Here is a 16,887-nt window from a genome sequence, read left to right as displayed (position 1 = left end):
CTGGCATGGACAGGACTTCCTCTGGCTGCAGCCTGAGACCTGACAGTGACTGTGTACTGGAAAGAAAGTTGTTGTCCAAAGTCATTGTTACTTAAATATTACTTGAAATTAATATATTTTATTATTTAAATGTTATTGAACATAGCAATAAACTTTATTTCAGGCTTCAGAGTGCAAAAGGGAGAAGGTAGGTGGTGGCTTTGCCCTGCTGGCATCAAACCAACTGGTATCTAAGCTCATGTCTTATATTAGCAAATGATTTCTGGTGTTATTTCTGGTTTTAAGGAAATATTAACTGATATTTCCAGGTATTTCAACTCCAGCCCACAAGGTTTGGTCACGTGAAATGACAGAGGGGATATTGAAGTGAGCTCTTAGGCAGAAGCTCTTCCCTGGGAGGGTGCTGAGGCACTGGCAAAGGGTGCCCAGAGAAGCTGTGGCTGCCCCATCCCTGGCAGTGTTGAAGGCCAGGTTGGACACAGGGGCTTAGAGCAAGCTTCCCTAGTACAAGGTGTCCCTGCCTGTGTGCAGGGGTTGGAACTAGAGGGGCTTTAAGGTCCCTTCCAACACAAAAGAAGGCTGCGATTCTAAGTAATAAAGTTGTCAGTCTCTTGAAGTCAAAGCCCTTGTGGGAAATGGGGACAAGTCATATCTGAGCCTCTGCTCTGCTGTGAATTTAAGTAGGGTTGTAAAAAACCTGACTGCTGTTGGGAGGGAGGATTTGGGGTCCTCCTCCCCCCTGAAAAGCCGAGGTTCTGCTGGGCTGGGTCCCCTGACAAAGCTGATGGAGCAAGTGCAGTACCCAGCTGTCTGCACCTGGGATTTCAAGCTGCATTATTCACCCTGCACAAGTGCACACAGGCATTCTTAGTGGCCTTTTTTGCCTTCATGTAGTTCTCCTAAATAATCTTTGAATTGCATATTTTTCTTCTTTCCAGAATTTGATTGAGAGTTATTTCTCTCTCTGTTATATTGATTTTCCCACTTCACAAGCCTTTGCTTTAGCCTAGTACCCAATGTGGAAGAAAGACATTCAAAACCACTCAGAAATCCTTTTCTACCCTCCTCCAGTCCATCTCCTGGATTGTCAGTCTGTTGCTTTCTAGCAAAAAACAAGGTTTGCATTGAAAACATTTAAAGCGACCTGTGTACTTCTCCTTCTTCCTTCCCCACACTTTCATAGCTCAGTTTTCTCCCCTGTTTGCCCCATCCTTTGTGTTTTCTAAATGTCTGGGACAAGGTTATCAGTTAATTTTTCTACCAAGGGTTTTATAATGTCTCTTCATCTAGGAGAAGCATTCAGGACACACCAGCACTCAGGATTCTTCAGATGAAGACTGCGAAATCTGACTTCATCCTGATATATCCTCAAAGCCGCCACATTTTGAGCCAATGCTTTTGACCTAAGTGTTGTACAATCACTAGTCAAGTGTATGGAAATAAAGCTGCCTTTTGGAAAATAATCCCCATGAGCACCTCAAACCATCCACACAGAGGATGCTCCGTTGTGTTTGTTTTCAACTCCCTTCAATGCAATATTAGATGATCTGTGTGGAAGTAAAGGGCTTCCTCAGGGAAACACTGAAAGGAAGAGGTATGTGATAGATGGGGAAATACAAAGCAAACTATCCTGGGCCTGTCTTCCTGGGTGGGTCTCTGCAGGAGAACTGGTCTTGGAGGTGTTGATGCAGCCAGAAGGAGTTTGGGGAGAGAGGACTTGAGAGGTTGTTTTGCTGATCAAGTCAAACTAATTATCCGAGGGAGGAGGGTCCTCTGGGAGAACAGTTTGCACAACACAAGCCTCTGAGGTAATGCCTCCTGTGAGATAAAACCCCTCCACCAGCCAACCTGGACCATCCTGCTCCCAAGCATCTCTCCTTCAACCCATCGCATGGCCTCCAGGAGGAGCTGCAGGCACTGCATCCACCACCACCTTCCTCTTTAACCAAGCAGGTACAAAAGGGTTTGATGGGTGGTGGGTCCAGTTTGACCCTGGTCTTGCTGCCTCTCACATGCTTGATGGCATGTTATATTTCACTCTTCTTCAGGGACTGCATTGATAGGGCAAGGGGTGATGGGTTTAATCTGAAACAGAGAAATTCAGGTTGGAAATAAGGAAGAAATTCTTCCCTGTGAGAGTGCTGAGATGCTGGCACAGGGTGCCCAGAGAATCTGTGGCTGCCCCATCTGTGGCAGTGTTCAAGGCCAGGTTGGACACAGGGGCTTGGAGCAAGCTGCTCTAGTGGAAGGTGTCCCTTCCCATGGCAGGGTTTGGAGCTGTGTGAGCTTTAATTTCCCTTCAACCCAAACCATTCTATGATAACCCACGGCGTGAATAAAAGTGCCCTAGTATGGGGTAGGTTTGCTTCAAAAACACCAAAATAACAAACTTAGAACTTAAAACAAATTTCAAGTACATGGCTTTGTGTGGTGTTGAAAAGGATGCAGCACAATTAATGAATCTACAGAAGAGCACTGATCCACTCTGAAAAATACAAAAAAGGGAGAAAAATAATCCTTAAAATTCCCAGAAATCAGTGAAGAAAATACAACATCTTTTCTGTTTTCCACATTTTGTGATGTACTTATTTGGTTTTATTGTATTACGTTTGGATAGACATGATGTTTCTCACTGTTTCATTAGTGATGTGTATATCAATCATTGTAGAATTATTCTCTTTTAATTTCCTGTTGTGTAATGAGCTCCTTCACCTCTTTGACTTCAGATCTTGAGTTACAGACAGAAATACACCATTACAAATATACCTTTTTCTATTGCATTTACTTTGTGGATTAAACTCCAACTAAACTTCCACATTATTTCTCTTGTAGGGATGTATTTCAGTGATTCCTTTCATTTCAATCCAAATCCATCAACTTGTTGAAATGACAGATACAGGAAAACTCACTGTTCCCTCCGGCTTCATCCTCTTGGGTTTCTCTGATGCCCCAGAGCTACAAACCACCATCTTCACAGTCTTCTTATCCCTCTATGTTTTCATGGTGCTGGGGAACCTGACAATGATCCTGCTGATCAACACTGACCCCCACCTCCACATCCCCATGTACTTCTTCCTGACCCACTTATCTTGCATGGATGTTTGCCTTTCCTCCGCTATCATCCCAAAAGCTCTGGAGACCTTCCTGCTGGGGAGAAGCCACATCTCCTTTTGGGGTTGCTTTGCCCAGATGTATACTTTCGTGGCTCTGGCTATCTGTGAGAGCTTTCTCTATGGGGTAATGGCTTACAACAGATACACGGCTGTGTGCAAGCCCCTGCTCTACACCACTACCATGACCAGGGCGCGTTGCTATGGCATGATGGTGCTGGTGTACACCATCGGGTTCCTCACCTCCCTGGTGCACATCACGCTGGTGGGGAGGTTGTCCTTCTGTCAGGCCAGGAGCATCAACCATTTCTTCTGTGAGCTGCCCACCCTCCTGCAGCTCTCCTGCTCAGACACAAGCACAAATGAGGTCTTGCAGGTTTACAGCACTGTGTTTAACGCCATGGTCTCTCTCCTGATGATCCTGGTGTCCTACACCTACATCCTCCACACCGTCCTGCAGATCCCTTTGGCCACGAGGAGGCTGAAGGTCTTCTCTACCTGCGCCTCCCACTTGGCTGCCATCACCATCTTCTATGCACCCGCGACCCTCACCTATGTCCAGCCTCATGAGGCATCCTCGTGGGATCAGGCAAAGCTGGTGTCGGTGTGTTACTCCATCCTCACCCCAACCCTCAACCCCCTCATCTACAGCCTGAGGAACAAGGAGGTGAAGGCGGCTCTGAGGAGGCTGTGGGAGCGAAAGCTGCTGCCACATCTATGCAGGGTTTGAAAGCACATTTGGAGCTCTTCAGTACTGTGGAGGTAAGCAAGAATCATGTGGTCATGGAATTGATAATTACTGGCCATTATTTGTCATTATTGGTCCCTATTGGTCATTATTACTGTTAAGGAGATCACAAAGCAAGTGCAGGGTATGGAGAACCTGCACAACAAAAGGTTCTCTTCAAGGAGCCTCAGGTGGTTTTAAGTGTGGCCTGAGAATTCAATATTTCATCCAAATAAGTATCAGCTCCTCAATAGCAGCCCTGAGACATCACCATGGTGTTTTGTGTCTTCATTGTGCTAAATGAAAGTAGAGCCCACAAAAAGGAGGCTCAGACTTCACATAAGGCACTGACCACTGTCTCCATTGCCCGCTTGATAAGCATTTTCTCAATGATGAACTGTGGGAAGGTCAAGAGGATTTGATAGAGCTCTGATGTCTGCAACACAAGGAGGTCATGGAGCTGCTGAAGCAAGTACAGAGGAGGCAACGAGGATGGTCAGGGGCTGGATCACCTCCCGTACGGAGCCAGGCTGATAATATTGGGTCTGTTCATCCTGGAGAAGAGAAGCTGTGTGGAGACCTCAGAGAAGCTTCCAGTACCTAAAGGGGCTACAAGAAGCCTGGGGAGGAGCTTTGGACAAGGGCCTGTAGGGACAGGCCAAGGAGAATGGCTTGAACCTGCCCAAGGGGAGACTGAGATGAGCTCTTAGGCCGAAGCTCTTCCCTCTGAGGGTGCTGAGGTGCTGGCACAGGGTGCCCAGAGAAGCTGTGGCTGCCCCATCCCTGGCAGTGTTCAAGGCCAGGTTGGACACAGGGCTTGGAGCAAGCTGCTCTAGCGGAAGGTGTCCCTGCCCGTTGGAGGGGGATTGGATCTGGACAAGCTTTAAAGACAATTCCAACACAAACCAGGCTGGGATTCTGTGAAATAAATCTCTGACAGTCTGTTGGTCAACAAAGCCCTTGTGCTAAATGGGGACAAGTCATATCTGAGCCTCTGCTCTGCTGTGAATTTAAGCAGGGGTACAAAGAGCCTTAGTGCTGGTGGGAGAGAGGATTTGGGGTCTTCCTCACCCCTGAACAGCCAAGGTGCTGCTGGCCTGGGTCCCCTGATGAAGCTGATGGAGCAAGTGCAATAACCAGCTGACTGTATCTGGGACTTCAAGCTGCATTATTCACCCTGCACAAGCGCACCCACGTATACTTAGTGGCTTTTTTTGCCTTCATGTAGTTCTTTTCAATAATCTTTGAATTACATATTTTTCTTGTTTCCAAAATTGATTGAGAGTTATTTCTCCCTCTGTTATATTGATCTTCCCACGTCTCAAGCCTTGGTTTTAGCCCAGTACCCCATGGGGAAGAAAGACATTCAAAACCACTCAGAAATCCTGTTCTACGCTCCTCCAGTGCATCTCCTGGACTGTCAGTCTGGTGCCTTCCAGCAGAAAAACAGATTGACATTGAAAACTGGGTTTAAACCCAGGCACACAGTCTCTCTCTCACACACACACACACCACACCCCCCCCCCCCCTTGCCCTCCCCCTGCTCTCAGAGGGATGGGGAAGAAAATCAGAAGAATGGAACTCCCACTGGTTGAGATAAGAATGTTTTAGTAACTAATGTATAACACAAAACACCACCAATAATAATAAAGCAAATAACAAGGGAAGAGAACACAAAACCTCATCACCCACTGACTGATAACTCCTCCACCCCCCCAGCCCAACCATGCACCAACCAATACCTCGTCCAACCCTGCAATCCCAGCCGTTCCAGGTAACTCTCAGTTACATCCTGGGCATGACGTGCTGTGGTATGGAATACCTCTTTGGTCAGTTTGGGTCAGGTGTCCTGTCTCTGCTTCCTCCCGGCTTCCCCTCCTCCCTGGCAGAGCATGAGGCTCACAAAGTCCTTGGTCAGTCTAAACATGTGAGCAGTAACTAAAAACGTCAGTGCTATCAGTGCTGTTCCCAGGCCGAAAGAACTCACAGGTAAGAGTGAGGAATTTTATTGGAGGTGAGGGACTGTCGTGGTTTAAACCCAGTTAGGTAACTCGTTCACTCACTCCCCCCCTTCTTTCCCTCCCCCTACTCCCAGAGGGACGGAGAGGAGAATCGAAAAGAATGCAACTCCCAGGGTTGAGATAAGAACAGTTTAGTAACTGAGGTATAACACAAATCACTACTGCTACCACCAATGATAATAATGATAAAGGAAATAACAAGGAAGAGAATACAACACCTCACCACCAGCCGACCAATAACTCGCCCCCCCTAGCCCGACCAAGCTCTGACCGATACCTCCTCCAACCCTGCAGTCTCCCAGCCCTTCCGGCTAACTCCCAGTTACATCCTGGGCATGACGTGCTGTGGTATGGAATACCTCTTTGGTCAGTTTGGGTCAGGTGTCCTGTCTCTGCTTCCTCCTGGCTTCCCCTCCTCCCTGGCAGAGCATGAAGCTCACAAAGTCCTTGGCCAAACCAAAACATCGCTATCAGCTCTGTTCCCGAGCTGAAAGTCAAAACACAACACTGCACCAGCTACCAAGAAGGAGAAACATGACTGCTACTGCTGAACCCAGGACATTATCCACCCCTTATTCCATACCATTCACGTCATGCTCAGATCCCCCATTTTCATTATACTCTTATCTTAGTGCATGGACCAGTCCCTATAAAGCTGCTGAGTCCATCTGGTCCATGATGTCAGGCTCCATCTCTTGTAACAGTCGGAGCAGGAGAGGCTGTGTGCAGTGTTCACACTCGTGAATAACCTGGGCAATAGTGTCCATTGCTAAGTCCACCCCTCGATCATGAGTCCATCTCTGTGTTGCATCTCTGCTCTGATGGCCTGAAGTGCCATGGGCCCACCAGGCTCAAAATAATTCACTGTCCCCTTCAGCAGTTTCTTCAGCTTGTTGCTGGGGATTCCATACAGCTGCCTTCCATCTCCGATGCTTCCAAAGCACTGGAGGGGCCCAGTGGACTAGATACTTGCCCATACTGTCCCACACACCCTGCCACTCATGACTGTCCTTCCTTGGAGAAAACTTCTTGGTCCCCCTATATTGTCGTCTAACCCCAGATAGGACCCAAACCTGACTCTGCTTAACTTCTGAGATCAGACAAAATGGTTGTGGGTAGAACACAGTCTGTGTGCGTGCCAGCATGCTGATCCCCACCACAATCAGCAGGCAGGTCCCGAGGATACCCAAAGGCCATTCAAAACCTTCAGAACTCTCAAACGATGCTGCTGTACTTGTCACTGGAGCTGGTGTACCTGCTGTGCTTGCCGGCTCTCCCACAACCAGCTTCTCTTTTCCTGAGTCCAGCTCTTCCTTTTTTGCCTGCTGGGAAATGCTGCGTGGTCTCCTGCATCCTCCTGGGGCTCGGCGGGCGGCTTCCGGGGGATGCTCTCGGCCGTCGTGGGGCTTGGCTCCCCGCGGCCTCACGAAGATGGAGAGTAGGGCGAGGGCCAGGGCGGTGAAGAGCAGCCGGACGGCCAGGTACAAGTCCACAGCCATGTCCGTCCCGCCCTGCTGCTGGAGCCCGCCCGTATTACAAGTCATTGCCATAAAGCACAGTGAGACGAGAACCTTAGCCCAGGCCCCACACTTGATAAACACTAACACAGCAAATACCGGCTCTAAGTAAGTTACAATGGTCTGAAGCTGTGAGATCAACAAGAACAACTCTGAGAGCCAATAAATCAGCATTGTGACGAGTGACTATTAATCCAGTCAAATCTGTCGTTATCTCAACCCCTCGTGCCCCATGTTGGGCGCCAAAAAGAACTGTCGTGGTTTAAACCCAGTCAGGTAATTCGTTCGCTCACTTCCCCCCCTTTCTTGCCCTCCCCCTGCTCTCGGAGGGACGGAGAGGAGAATCGAAAAGAATGCAACTCCCACGGGTTGAGATAAGAACAGTTTAGTAACTAAGGTATAACACACATCACTACTGCTACCACCAATAGTAATAATGATAAAGGAAATAACAAGGGAAGAGAATACAACACCTCAGCACCAGCTGACCGATAACTCGCCCCCCAAGCCCGACCAAGCACCGACCGATACCTCCTCCAACCCTGCAGTCTCCCAGCCCTCCCGGCTAACTCCCAGTTACATCCTGGGCATGACGTGCTGTGGTATGGAATACCTCTTTGGTCAGTTTGGGTCAGGTGTCCTGTCTCTGCTTCCTCCCGGCTTCCCCTCCTCCCTGGCAGAGCACGAGGCTCTCAAAGTCCTTGGCCAAACCAAAACTTTGCTGTCAGCTCTGTTCCCGAGCCGAAAGTCAAAACACTGCACTGCACCAGCTACCAAGGAGGGGAAACATGACTGCTACTGCTGAACCCAGGACAACCATCTGCATCAAGAAGCTCCCATCCACGCGCCGGAGGAACCTTCTAGAACGCAAATGAGTTCCTCTATAGGTCCTCCAGCAGATATGGGGTGGTTAAAAACCCCATAAGGACCAAGGCACGGGGGTTGTGGGGCTGCTTTCAGTCCCCTCTCCTTCACCCTCAGCAGGTCTATGATGGACCCCATAACCGTGCCCCCCATACCAGCCAGTGGGACCCTTCTGCTCTTCATCCGTACTAGAACGCTGCCACAGCCCCACTGCCCTTGGAACCTGCCCCATAGATCTATGGGTCAGCCTCGGACCCTTTTCCCCCCTGCAGGATGGGGGTCAAACCAAAAACCCCCCAAGTGGAACGATGGCTTGAGTCCTTCCCCAAGCTCCCACCCCATTTCTCACCCCACCATCATTACCCCGCCCCTTATTTACATGCAATTAGCATAGGACCTGCTTTATCCGCACGTAGGGCCGACCTTATTGACACGTTACTTCCTTATTTACGTGTTATTAACGGAGGGCCTGCTTAATTTACATGTCATTAACATAGAGCCGCCCCTATTTGCATGTTCTGATTGGAGGGCCTCCTCTATTTACATATTTATTAACGTAGGACCTAATTTACATACAGGTTGCTGCTCTATTGACAGGGTATTGGGGCAGGACCTACTTCATTTAGGGCCATTATTGTAGGTCCTACTTTATCAGGGGGGTATTATTGTAGGGCCCAATTAATTGGGGGAGTTATTAACGTAGGGCCTACCTTATTTACATGTTCATTACAGTCTCATTACAGGTTATGGTATGTCCTGCTTCATTTACATGTTGTTAGTGTAGGACCTACTGTATTGGGGGTGGTGGTCGCGTCAGGAGCCGCTTTATGGAGTCATTTGCTTAATGTAGGACCTACTTTATGTACCTGTCATTAGCATAGAGCCTAATTTACATATTCCTGCTTTATTGCCAGGTTGTTATTGTAGGTCCTGCTTTATTAGGGGGTTTAATTATGTCAGGACCTGCTTTATTTACGTGTTATTGTAGGCCACGTGTTATCTGTGCATTGTTATTGGAGGCTCTGCTCTGTTGACATGCTGTTACTGCAGGTGGGAGGAGCTTATTAACATGTAAATGTTAACGCATCTCATTAACATGGGAGCAACCTCATTTACATGTAATTAACACAGGACCTGCTATATTTATGTCTTATTGTAGGCCACGTGTTATCTGTGCATTGTTATTGGAGGCTCTGCTCTGTTGACATGCTGTTACTGCAGGTGGGAGGAGCTTATTAACACGTAGACCTGCTTTGCATCTCATTAACATGGGCACAACCTCATTTACATGTAATTAACACCCTCCCATTGGATGCTGGATCCAGCGACCGGACTGGAAGGGATGGAGTGGGGGGGACACAAGGGAATGAGGGACCCCAAAGCCATGGGAGGGACCCAAATACCCCCCAAACACCCGAAATATCGCCCCATATTTCCCCCCCAAACCTCTCCCTTCACCCCAAACCCATCCAGCATCAACCTGGGGGGCAAGGGGGGCCCCAAAGCCAAACGTTGAGGGGAGTTTGGGGTCCAGATCCCATTTTGGGGACCCCAAAAGGGCTGCAGGGACCATGAAGGGGTTGGGGGCACCCCAAAAGGTCTCAGCATTGGGTTTAGGGAGAATCAGGGGGGGCTTTAAGGACCCCTATGAGCTCAGCACCCACTTCAGAAGGAAACCCAGGGGGGTTTAAAGTATAGAGGGGGTCCCTAAAGGGTTCTGGGGTTCAGGAGTGGGGAGGAAAAGGTCATGGGGGAGGGCCCAGGGGCAGTTTTGGGTTGCAGGGGGGGAAACCGAGCTGCAGGATGTATTTGGGGGGGTCTTTGGGTGCATGCGGGAATCCATACGGTGGTTTTGGGGTGCACAGTGGATGCTTTTGGGGTGCAGGGGGTTGTTTTGGGGCGCAGTGGGGGTAGATTTGGGGTGCAGAGGTGTGTTTTGGAGTGCAGGGGGGCGGTTTTGGGGTGCCGTGGGCTTCTGGGATGCATGGGGGTGATTTTAGGGTGCAGGGGTTGTGTTTTGGGGTGCAGGGGGCATGGTTTTGGGGTGCAGGGGGTTTTGGGGTGCAATGGGGGTAGATTTGGGGTGCACAGTGGGTGCTTTTGGGGTGCAGGGGGGCGGTTTTGGGGTGCCGTGGGGCTTCTGGGATGCATGGGGGTGGTTTTAGGGTGCAGGGGTTGGGGTGCAGGGGGCTTGGTTTTGAGGTTCAGGGGGGTGGTTTTGGGGTGCCATGGGGGTAGATTTGGGGTGCAGAGGTGTGTTTTGGGGTGCAGGGGGGCGGTTTTGGGGTGCCGTGGGGCTTCTGGGATGCATGGGGGTGGTTTTAGGGTGCAGGGGTTGTGTTTTAGGGTGCAGGGGGCATGGTTTTGGGGTGCGGGGGGCGGTTTGGGATGCAGGGGGTTGTTTTGGGGTGCAGGGGGGATGGTTTTGGAGGGCAGAGGGGGTGTTTTCGGATGCAGGGGGGGTGGTTTTGGGGTGCAGGGGGGGGTGTTTTTGGATGGAGGGGGTGTGGTTTTGGGGTGCAGGGGGGTGTTTTGGTCCCTGTGGGACCCCCTAAAACCCCACAGAGCCCCCCAAAACCTGAATCTCCTTGAGGTGCTGGTACCTGAGCCCCGAGTTAAGGAGGAAACCTGGGGGAAGGGGGGGTTAAAGGAAGGGTTGGGGGGGGGTCGGGGAGGATCCTGGGAGGGAACTGGGGATTCCTGGGGATCCCAATGGGATTTGGGGGGGTCCTAAAGGAATTTGGGCTCCCCTGCATGGATCTGGGAGAAGAAAAGGGGTTGGGGGGTCACAAGGGGGAACTAAGGGGGTGCTGGGGGGTTGTTGGGATCCCAACGGAATTTTGGGGGGTCCTAACAGGCAAAGGTGTTTGGGGGGGTCCTGAGGGGTTTTGGAGGCTCCCCAGTGAGCTTGGGGGTCCCCCCCCCACTTTGGGGTGCAGCGGATACCACAGCAGGTTCCCTTTGATCTTCTTCACATTCCTATAGGAACTCCACCCCCCCCACCCCCCCCCCCCCGCCATGTATTTTAGGGACCGATCCGAGGTTTGGGGTCCCTCCAGATGTTGCAGTTCCTCCCCCCCACATGTTGGGGTGCCCCCCTCACCGCGGGTGCCGCACGTGGCCCATGATGTACTCCCGGATGGGGGCACAGGGCCCCGTGCACAGCCTGGAGGTGGGGGGGAGACAAAGAGAGGGGGTCAGGAGCACCCCAACCCCCCCAGGACCCCAAAAGCCCCCACTGGGGGGTCCCGCGGGCTCCAACCTGCGCAGGTCGGGATCGGAGGGGACCTCCAGCTCCGCCATGATGGGCGAAATTGGCGCGCTGGGAGCGCCGCGCGGCACGACGGGAGTTGTAGTCCAAGCCGGGCGCCGCCTTAGTGGTGCTGTATGGGTGTCGCACTGGATCATGGGAGTTGTAGTCCAGGCTGGGCGACGCCATGACAGCGCTCTCTGCGTGCCGCGCGGCATGATTGGAGTCGTAGTACCGCCTGGCGGCTGTATAATGGTGTTCTATGGGAACCGCGGGGTATGATGGGAGTTGTAGTCATAACTGGGCGACGCCATAACGGGGCTCAATGGGTGCCACGCTGCATGATGGGAGTTGTAGTCCCGGCTGGGCGCCACCGTAAAGGGGCTCTATGGGTGCCGCGTTGCATGATCAGGGTTGTAGTGCCTGTAGTTTATGGGTCTCTATAGGGTCTCTATGGGGTCTCTACGGGGGCTCTATGGGGGCTCTATGGAGTCTCTATGGGGTCTCTATGGGGTCTCTATGAAGTCTCTATGGGGTCTCTATGAAGTCTCTATGGGGTCTCTATAGGGTCTCTATGGGGTCTCTATGGGGTCTCTGTGGGGTCTCTGTAGGGTCTCTATGGTTCACTTTGGGTCACTTTCTGGCTCTCTGCGGTGTCTATGGATCTCTATGGGTCTCTATTAGTCTCTATGGGGTCTCTATGTGGTCTCTATGGGGTCTCTATGGTTCACTTTGGGTCACCTTCAGGCTCTCTGCGGTGTCTATGGATCTCTATGGGTCTCTATGAGTCTCTATGGGGTCTCTATGGGCCTCTATGAGTCTCTGTGGGCTGTAGGTCTATATGGTTTCTATGGGTCTCCATATGGGGTCTCTATGGGTCCCTTCAGGGTCTGACCATGGAGGGGGGGTCTCTTTACGAGTCCCTTGGAGGGGGAAGCAGCAGCAGCTCCAGTACCAGGATGCAGGGGGCTGAGCTCGAGACCCTGAGACCCCCCTTTTACCCCCATTGCCCCCGTTACCCCAAATTGCTCCCATTGCCCCATTACCCCATTGCCCCCATTTAAAGCCATGGGGGGAGCCAGCAGTGGGTGTGAACCTGTCCCTGCCCCATAGGGTTCTATAGGGGTCCATAGGGGTCCCATCGCCCCCCATCTCCCTCCTTTCCCCCCCAGCCAACACGCGCTCTGCTCCTGTCGCCCCGCCCACTTCCACGGCAGCCAATCAGCGCATGGCCCCGCGCACTGCGCCGCGGAGCCAACCAGAGCGCAGGGTGGGCGAGTAACCCCGCCGCTCCCCTCAGCTGACTCTGCCCCCTGTAACGACCGCAGGCCGCTGAACAAGACCGGTCCCAACCCCGATCCCTGAGGGACCCCACTCGTTACTGGTCTCCAGCCGGACACTGAGCCATTGACCACAACTCTCTGTGTGCGGCCATCCAGCCAGTTCTTTATCCACCGAGTGGTCCATCCATCAAATTGATGTCTCTCCAATTTAGAGACAAGGATGTTGTGTGGGACAGTGTCGAACGCTTTGCACAAGTCCAGGTAGATGCCATCAACTGCTCTACCCCTGTCCATCAGTTCTGTAGCCCCATCATAGAAGGCCACCACATTGGTCAGACAGGATTTCCCCTTAGTGAAGCCCTGCTGGCTGTCACCAAGCACCTTGTTGACTTTCATGTGCCTTAGCATGCCTGCCAGGAGAATCTGCTATTTCCTTTATTGTTATTATCATTGCTGGCAGCAGTAGTGATCTGTGTTATACCTTGGTTACCAAACTGTTCTTATCTCAACCCAGGGGAGTTGCATTCTTTTCGATTCTCCTCTCCATCCCTCCGGGAGTAGGGGGAGGGCAAGAAGGGGGGGAAAGGAGTGAACAAGCTGTCTGGCAGGGTTTAAACCACGACAGCAAGGCAAGGCAAGGCAAGGCAAGGCCAGGCAAGACAGGCGAGACCAGGCCAGGAGAGGCAAGGCAAGACAAGGGAAGGCAAGGCCCATGAAGGGAAGGCCAGGCCAGGTCAGGCAAGGAAAGGCAAGGCCAGTTAAGGCAAGGTAAGGCTAGGCAAGGCAAGGCTAGTCCAGGTCTAGACAAGCCATGCAAGGCCAGGTAAGGAAAGGCCAGGCACGGCCAAGTAGGGCAAGGCAAAGGCAAGGCAAGGCAAGGCAAGTCAAGGCAAGGCAAGGCGTTTAGGCAAGTCCAGGATCGGCAAGGGTAGGCTTCATAAGGCCAGGAAAGTCCAGGCCAGGCAAGTCCAGGCCAGGCAAGTCAAGGCCAGGCCAGTCCAGGTCATACAAAACCAGGGCAGGCCAGGCAAATCCAGGCAAGGCAAAGTAATACAAGGCAAGGCAAGTCAAGACAAGGCCAGACGAGGCATGGCCAGGCAAGGAAAGGGCAGGCCAGGCAACTCCAGGCAAGGCAAAGTAATACAAGGCAAGGCAAGACAAGACAAGGCCAGACGAGGCATGGCCAAGCAAGGAAAGGCCAGGCCAAGCAAGGCCAGGCAAGGCAAGGCAAGGCAAGGTAAGGCCAGGCAAGGCAAGGTAAGGCCAGGACAGGAAATGCAAGGCCTGGTAAGGCCAGGTAAGCCAAGGCCAGGCCAGGCCATGAAGGCAGGGCCAGGCCAGGCCAGGCCAGGCAAGGCCAGGCAAGGAAAGGTAAGGCCAGGCCAGGCAAGGCAAGGTAAGGCTAGGCTAGGCAAGGCCAGACCAGGCCAGGCTAAGGCAGGCAAGGCAAGGCTAGGCAAGGCAAGGTAAACTTAGGCCAGACCAGGCCAGGCAATGCAATGCCAGGTAATATAAGGCCAGGAAAGGCAAGGGAACGCTTGGTAAGGCCAGGCCAGGCAAGGCCAGTCAAGGCCATTAAAGACAAGGCAAGGCAAGGCAAAGCAAGGCAAAGCAAGGCCAAGCATGGCCAGGCCATGCTAGGCCAGGCTAGGCCAGAGAAGGCAAGGACAGGCAGGGCCAGTCAGTGCAAGGCAAGGCAAGGCGTGGCTAGGCAAGGCAAGGCCAGGCCAGGCCATGCAAGGCAAATCCAGACCAGGACAAGCAAGGAAAGACAATGCAAGGCAAGGCCAGGCCAGGCCAGGAGATGCAAGGGCAGGCAAGGCAAGGCAAGGCAAGGCCAGGCAAAGCCAGAGACGGGCTGGCAAGGCAAGGCCAGGCCAGGCCAGGCCAATAGAGGCAAGGCAAGGAAAGGCAAGGCAAATGAAGGCCAGGCCTGGCAAGTCATGGACAGGCCAGGCAAGGACAATCAAGGCAAGGCAAGGAAAGGCAAGGCAAATGAAGGCCAGGCAAGGCAAATCAACGCCAGGCCAGGCAGGTACAATCAAGGCAAGGCAAGGCAAATCAAGGCAAGTCCAGGCCAGGCAAGGTCAGGCCAGGCAAGGCAAGCCAAGGCCAGGGAAGGCTAGGCAAGGCAAGGTAAGACGAGGCAAGGCAAGAATAGGTTAGGGAAGGCCAGGCAAGGCCAGGCCAATCAATGCTAGGCAAGGCCAGGCAATGCAAGGCCAGGCAAGGCAAGGCAAGACAAGGCAAAGCCAGGCCAGGCCAGGCAAGGTAAGTCAGTGCAAGTCAAGGCAAGGGAAGGCAAGGCAAATGAAGGCCAGGCCTGGCAAGTCATGGACAGGCCAGGCAAGGACAATCAAGGCAAGGCAAGGAAAGGCAAGGCAAATGAAGGCCAGGCAAGGCAAATCAACGCCAGGCCAGGCAGGTACAATCAAGGCAAGGCAAGGCAAATCAAGGCAAGTCCAGGCCAGGCAAGGTCAGGCCAGGCAAGGCAAGCCAAGGCCAGGGAAGGCTAGGCAAGGCAAGGTAAGACGAGGCAAGGCAAGGCAAGGAAAGGATAGGTTAGGGAAGGCCAGGCAAGGCCAGGCCAATCAATGCTAGGCAAGGCCAGGCAATGCAAGGCCAGGCAAGGCAAGGCAAGACAAGACAAAGCCAGGCCAGGCCAGGCAAGGTAAGTCAGTGCAAGTCAAGGCAAGGGAAGGCAAGGCAACACAAGGCAAGGAAAGTCATGGCAAGGCCAGGCAAGGCAAGACTAGGATACGCAATGAAAGGCAAGATCAAGACCAGGTAATTCAAGGATAGCTGAGGCCAGGCCAGGCAATCCAATTCAGAGCAATGCAAGGGAAGGGAAGGGAATGCAAGGCCAGGCCGTGCCAGGCAATGAAAGGCCAGGTAAGGAAAGGCCAGGCTATGACATGTCAGGAAAGGCCAGGACAGGCAAGGCCAGACAAGAGTAGGGCAGGCCAGGCCAGACCAGGCAAGAAAAGGCCAGGCCAGATGAGGCCAGAGAAGGTCAGGAAAAACAAGGCCAGGCCAGGTCAGGCCACGGCAGGACAGGCAATCTCAGGGCAGGCCAGGCCAGGTCAAGCCATGGCAGTACAGGCAATCTCAGGGCAGGCAGGGAGATGTAAGGACAGGCCAGGGATTGCCAGGCAAGGCAAGGTCAGGCCAGGCCAGGCCAGGCCAGTCCAGGGAAGGCAATGCAAGGCAAGTCCACGACAGGCAATGGAAGGCCTGGTAATGCAAGGCAAGGCCAGGCCAGGCCAGGTCATACAAAACCAGCGCACGCCAGGCAAGGCCAGCCAAGTCAAGGCAAGGCCAAGCAAGGCAAGGCAAGGGAAGGTAATGCAAGGCAATGAAAAGCAAGACTAGGCCAGGCAAGGCCAGTCAAGGCAAGGCAAGCGAAGACAAGGTAAGGCCAGGCAAGGCCAGTCAATGCAAGGCAAGCGAAGACAAGGTAAGGCCAGGCAAGGCCAGTAAAGGCCAGGCAAGGCCAGGCAAGGCAAGGCAATGCTACATGAGGCGAGGAAAGGCAAGGTAAGGCATGTCCAGGACAGGCAACGGAAGACTGGTAAGGCAAGACAAGGCCAGCTCAGGAAAGGCCAGGCCAGGCCAGGCCAGATCATACAAAAGGAGGGCAGGCCAGGCAAGGCCAGGCCAGGCAAGGCCAGGAAAGGCAAGGCAAGGCAAAGCAAGGCCAGTCCAAGACAGGCAATGCAAGACCATGTAAGGCCAGCTGAGCCAAGTCCAGGCCAGGCCATAAAGGCAAGGCCAGGCCTGACCAGGCAAGGCAAGGCAAGGCCAGGCAAGCCAAGGTAAGGCTAGGCAAGGGAAGGCCTGGCCAGGACTGGCCAGGCAAGGCAAGGACAGGCACGGCCAGGCAAGGCCAGGCAAGGCAAGGCCAGGCAAGGTCAAGCCAGGCCAGGCCAGTGAAGTAAAGTAAAGTCAAGGCCAGGCAATGCCAGGCAAGGCAAGGAAATGACAGGCAAGGCAAGGCAAGGCAAGTCCAGGACAAGCAGTGCAAATCCAGGACAGTCCAGGCAAGGCCAGGTTAGGCCAGTCAAGGCCAGGCAAGGCAAGGCCAGGAGAGGCCATGCCAGGCAAGGCAAGGCCAG

General features: G+C 52.9%; 2 protein-coding genes across 2 annotated transcripts in view; one reads left to right on the top strand and one right to left on the bottom strand.

The window, feature by feature from the left end:
• Positions 1–16,887, bottom strand: part of LOC133283275 (olfactory receptor 14C36-like) — a 538,687-nt gene that overhangs the window by 382,953 nt on the left and 138,847 nt on the right. The gene's annotated exons all lie outside the window — the stretch shown is intronic.
• On the top strand, positions 2,887–3,816 carry LOC133283277 (olfactory receptor 8I2-like; the record flags this gene model as incomplete). Its single annotated transcript, XM_061479970.1, has 1 exon — positions 2,887–3,816. A coding segment is annotated over exon 1 (930 nt), but the record flags the coding sequence as incomplete, so codon positions are not given.

This window comes from Pezoporus flaviventris, unplaced genomic scaffold (assembly GCF_033815535.1).
Source record: "Pezoporus flaviventris isolate CSIRO_AGI_PZ_B2104156 unplaced genomic scaffold, CSIRO_AGI_Pfla_v1 ptg000160l, whole genome shotgun sequence".
In the NCBI taxonomy this organism is placed as follows: Eukaryota; Metazoa; Chordata; class Aves; order Psittaciformes; family Psittacidae; genus Pezoporus; species Pezoporus flaviventris.
This window is presented reverse-complemented; position numbering and strand designations above follow the sequence as displayed.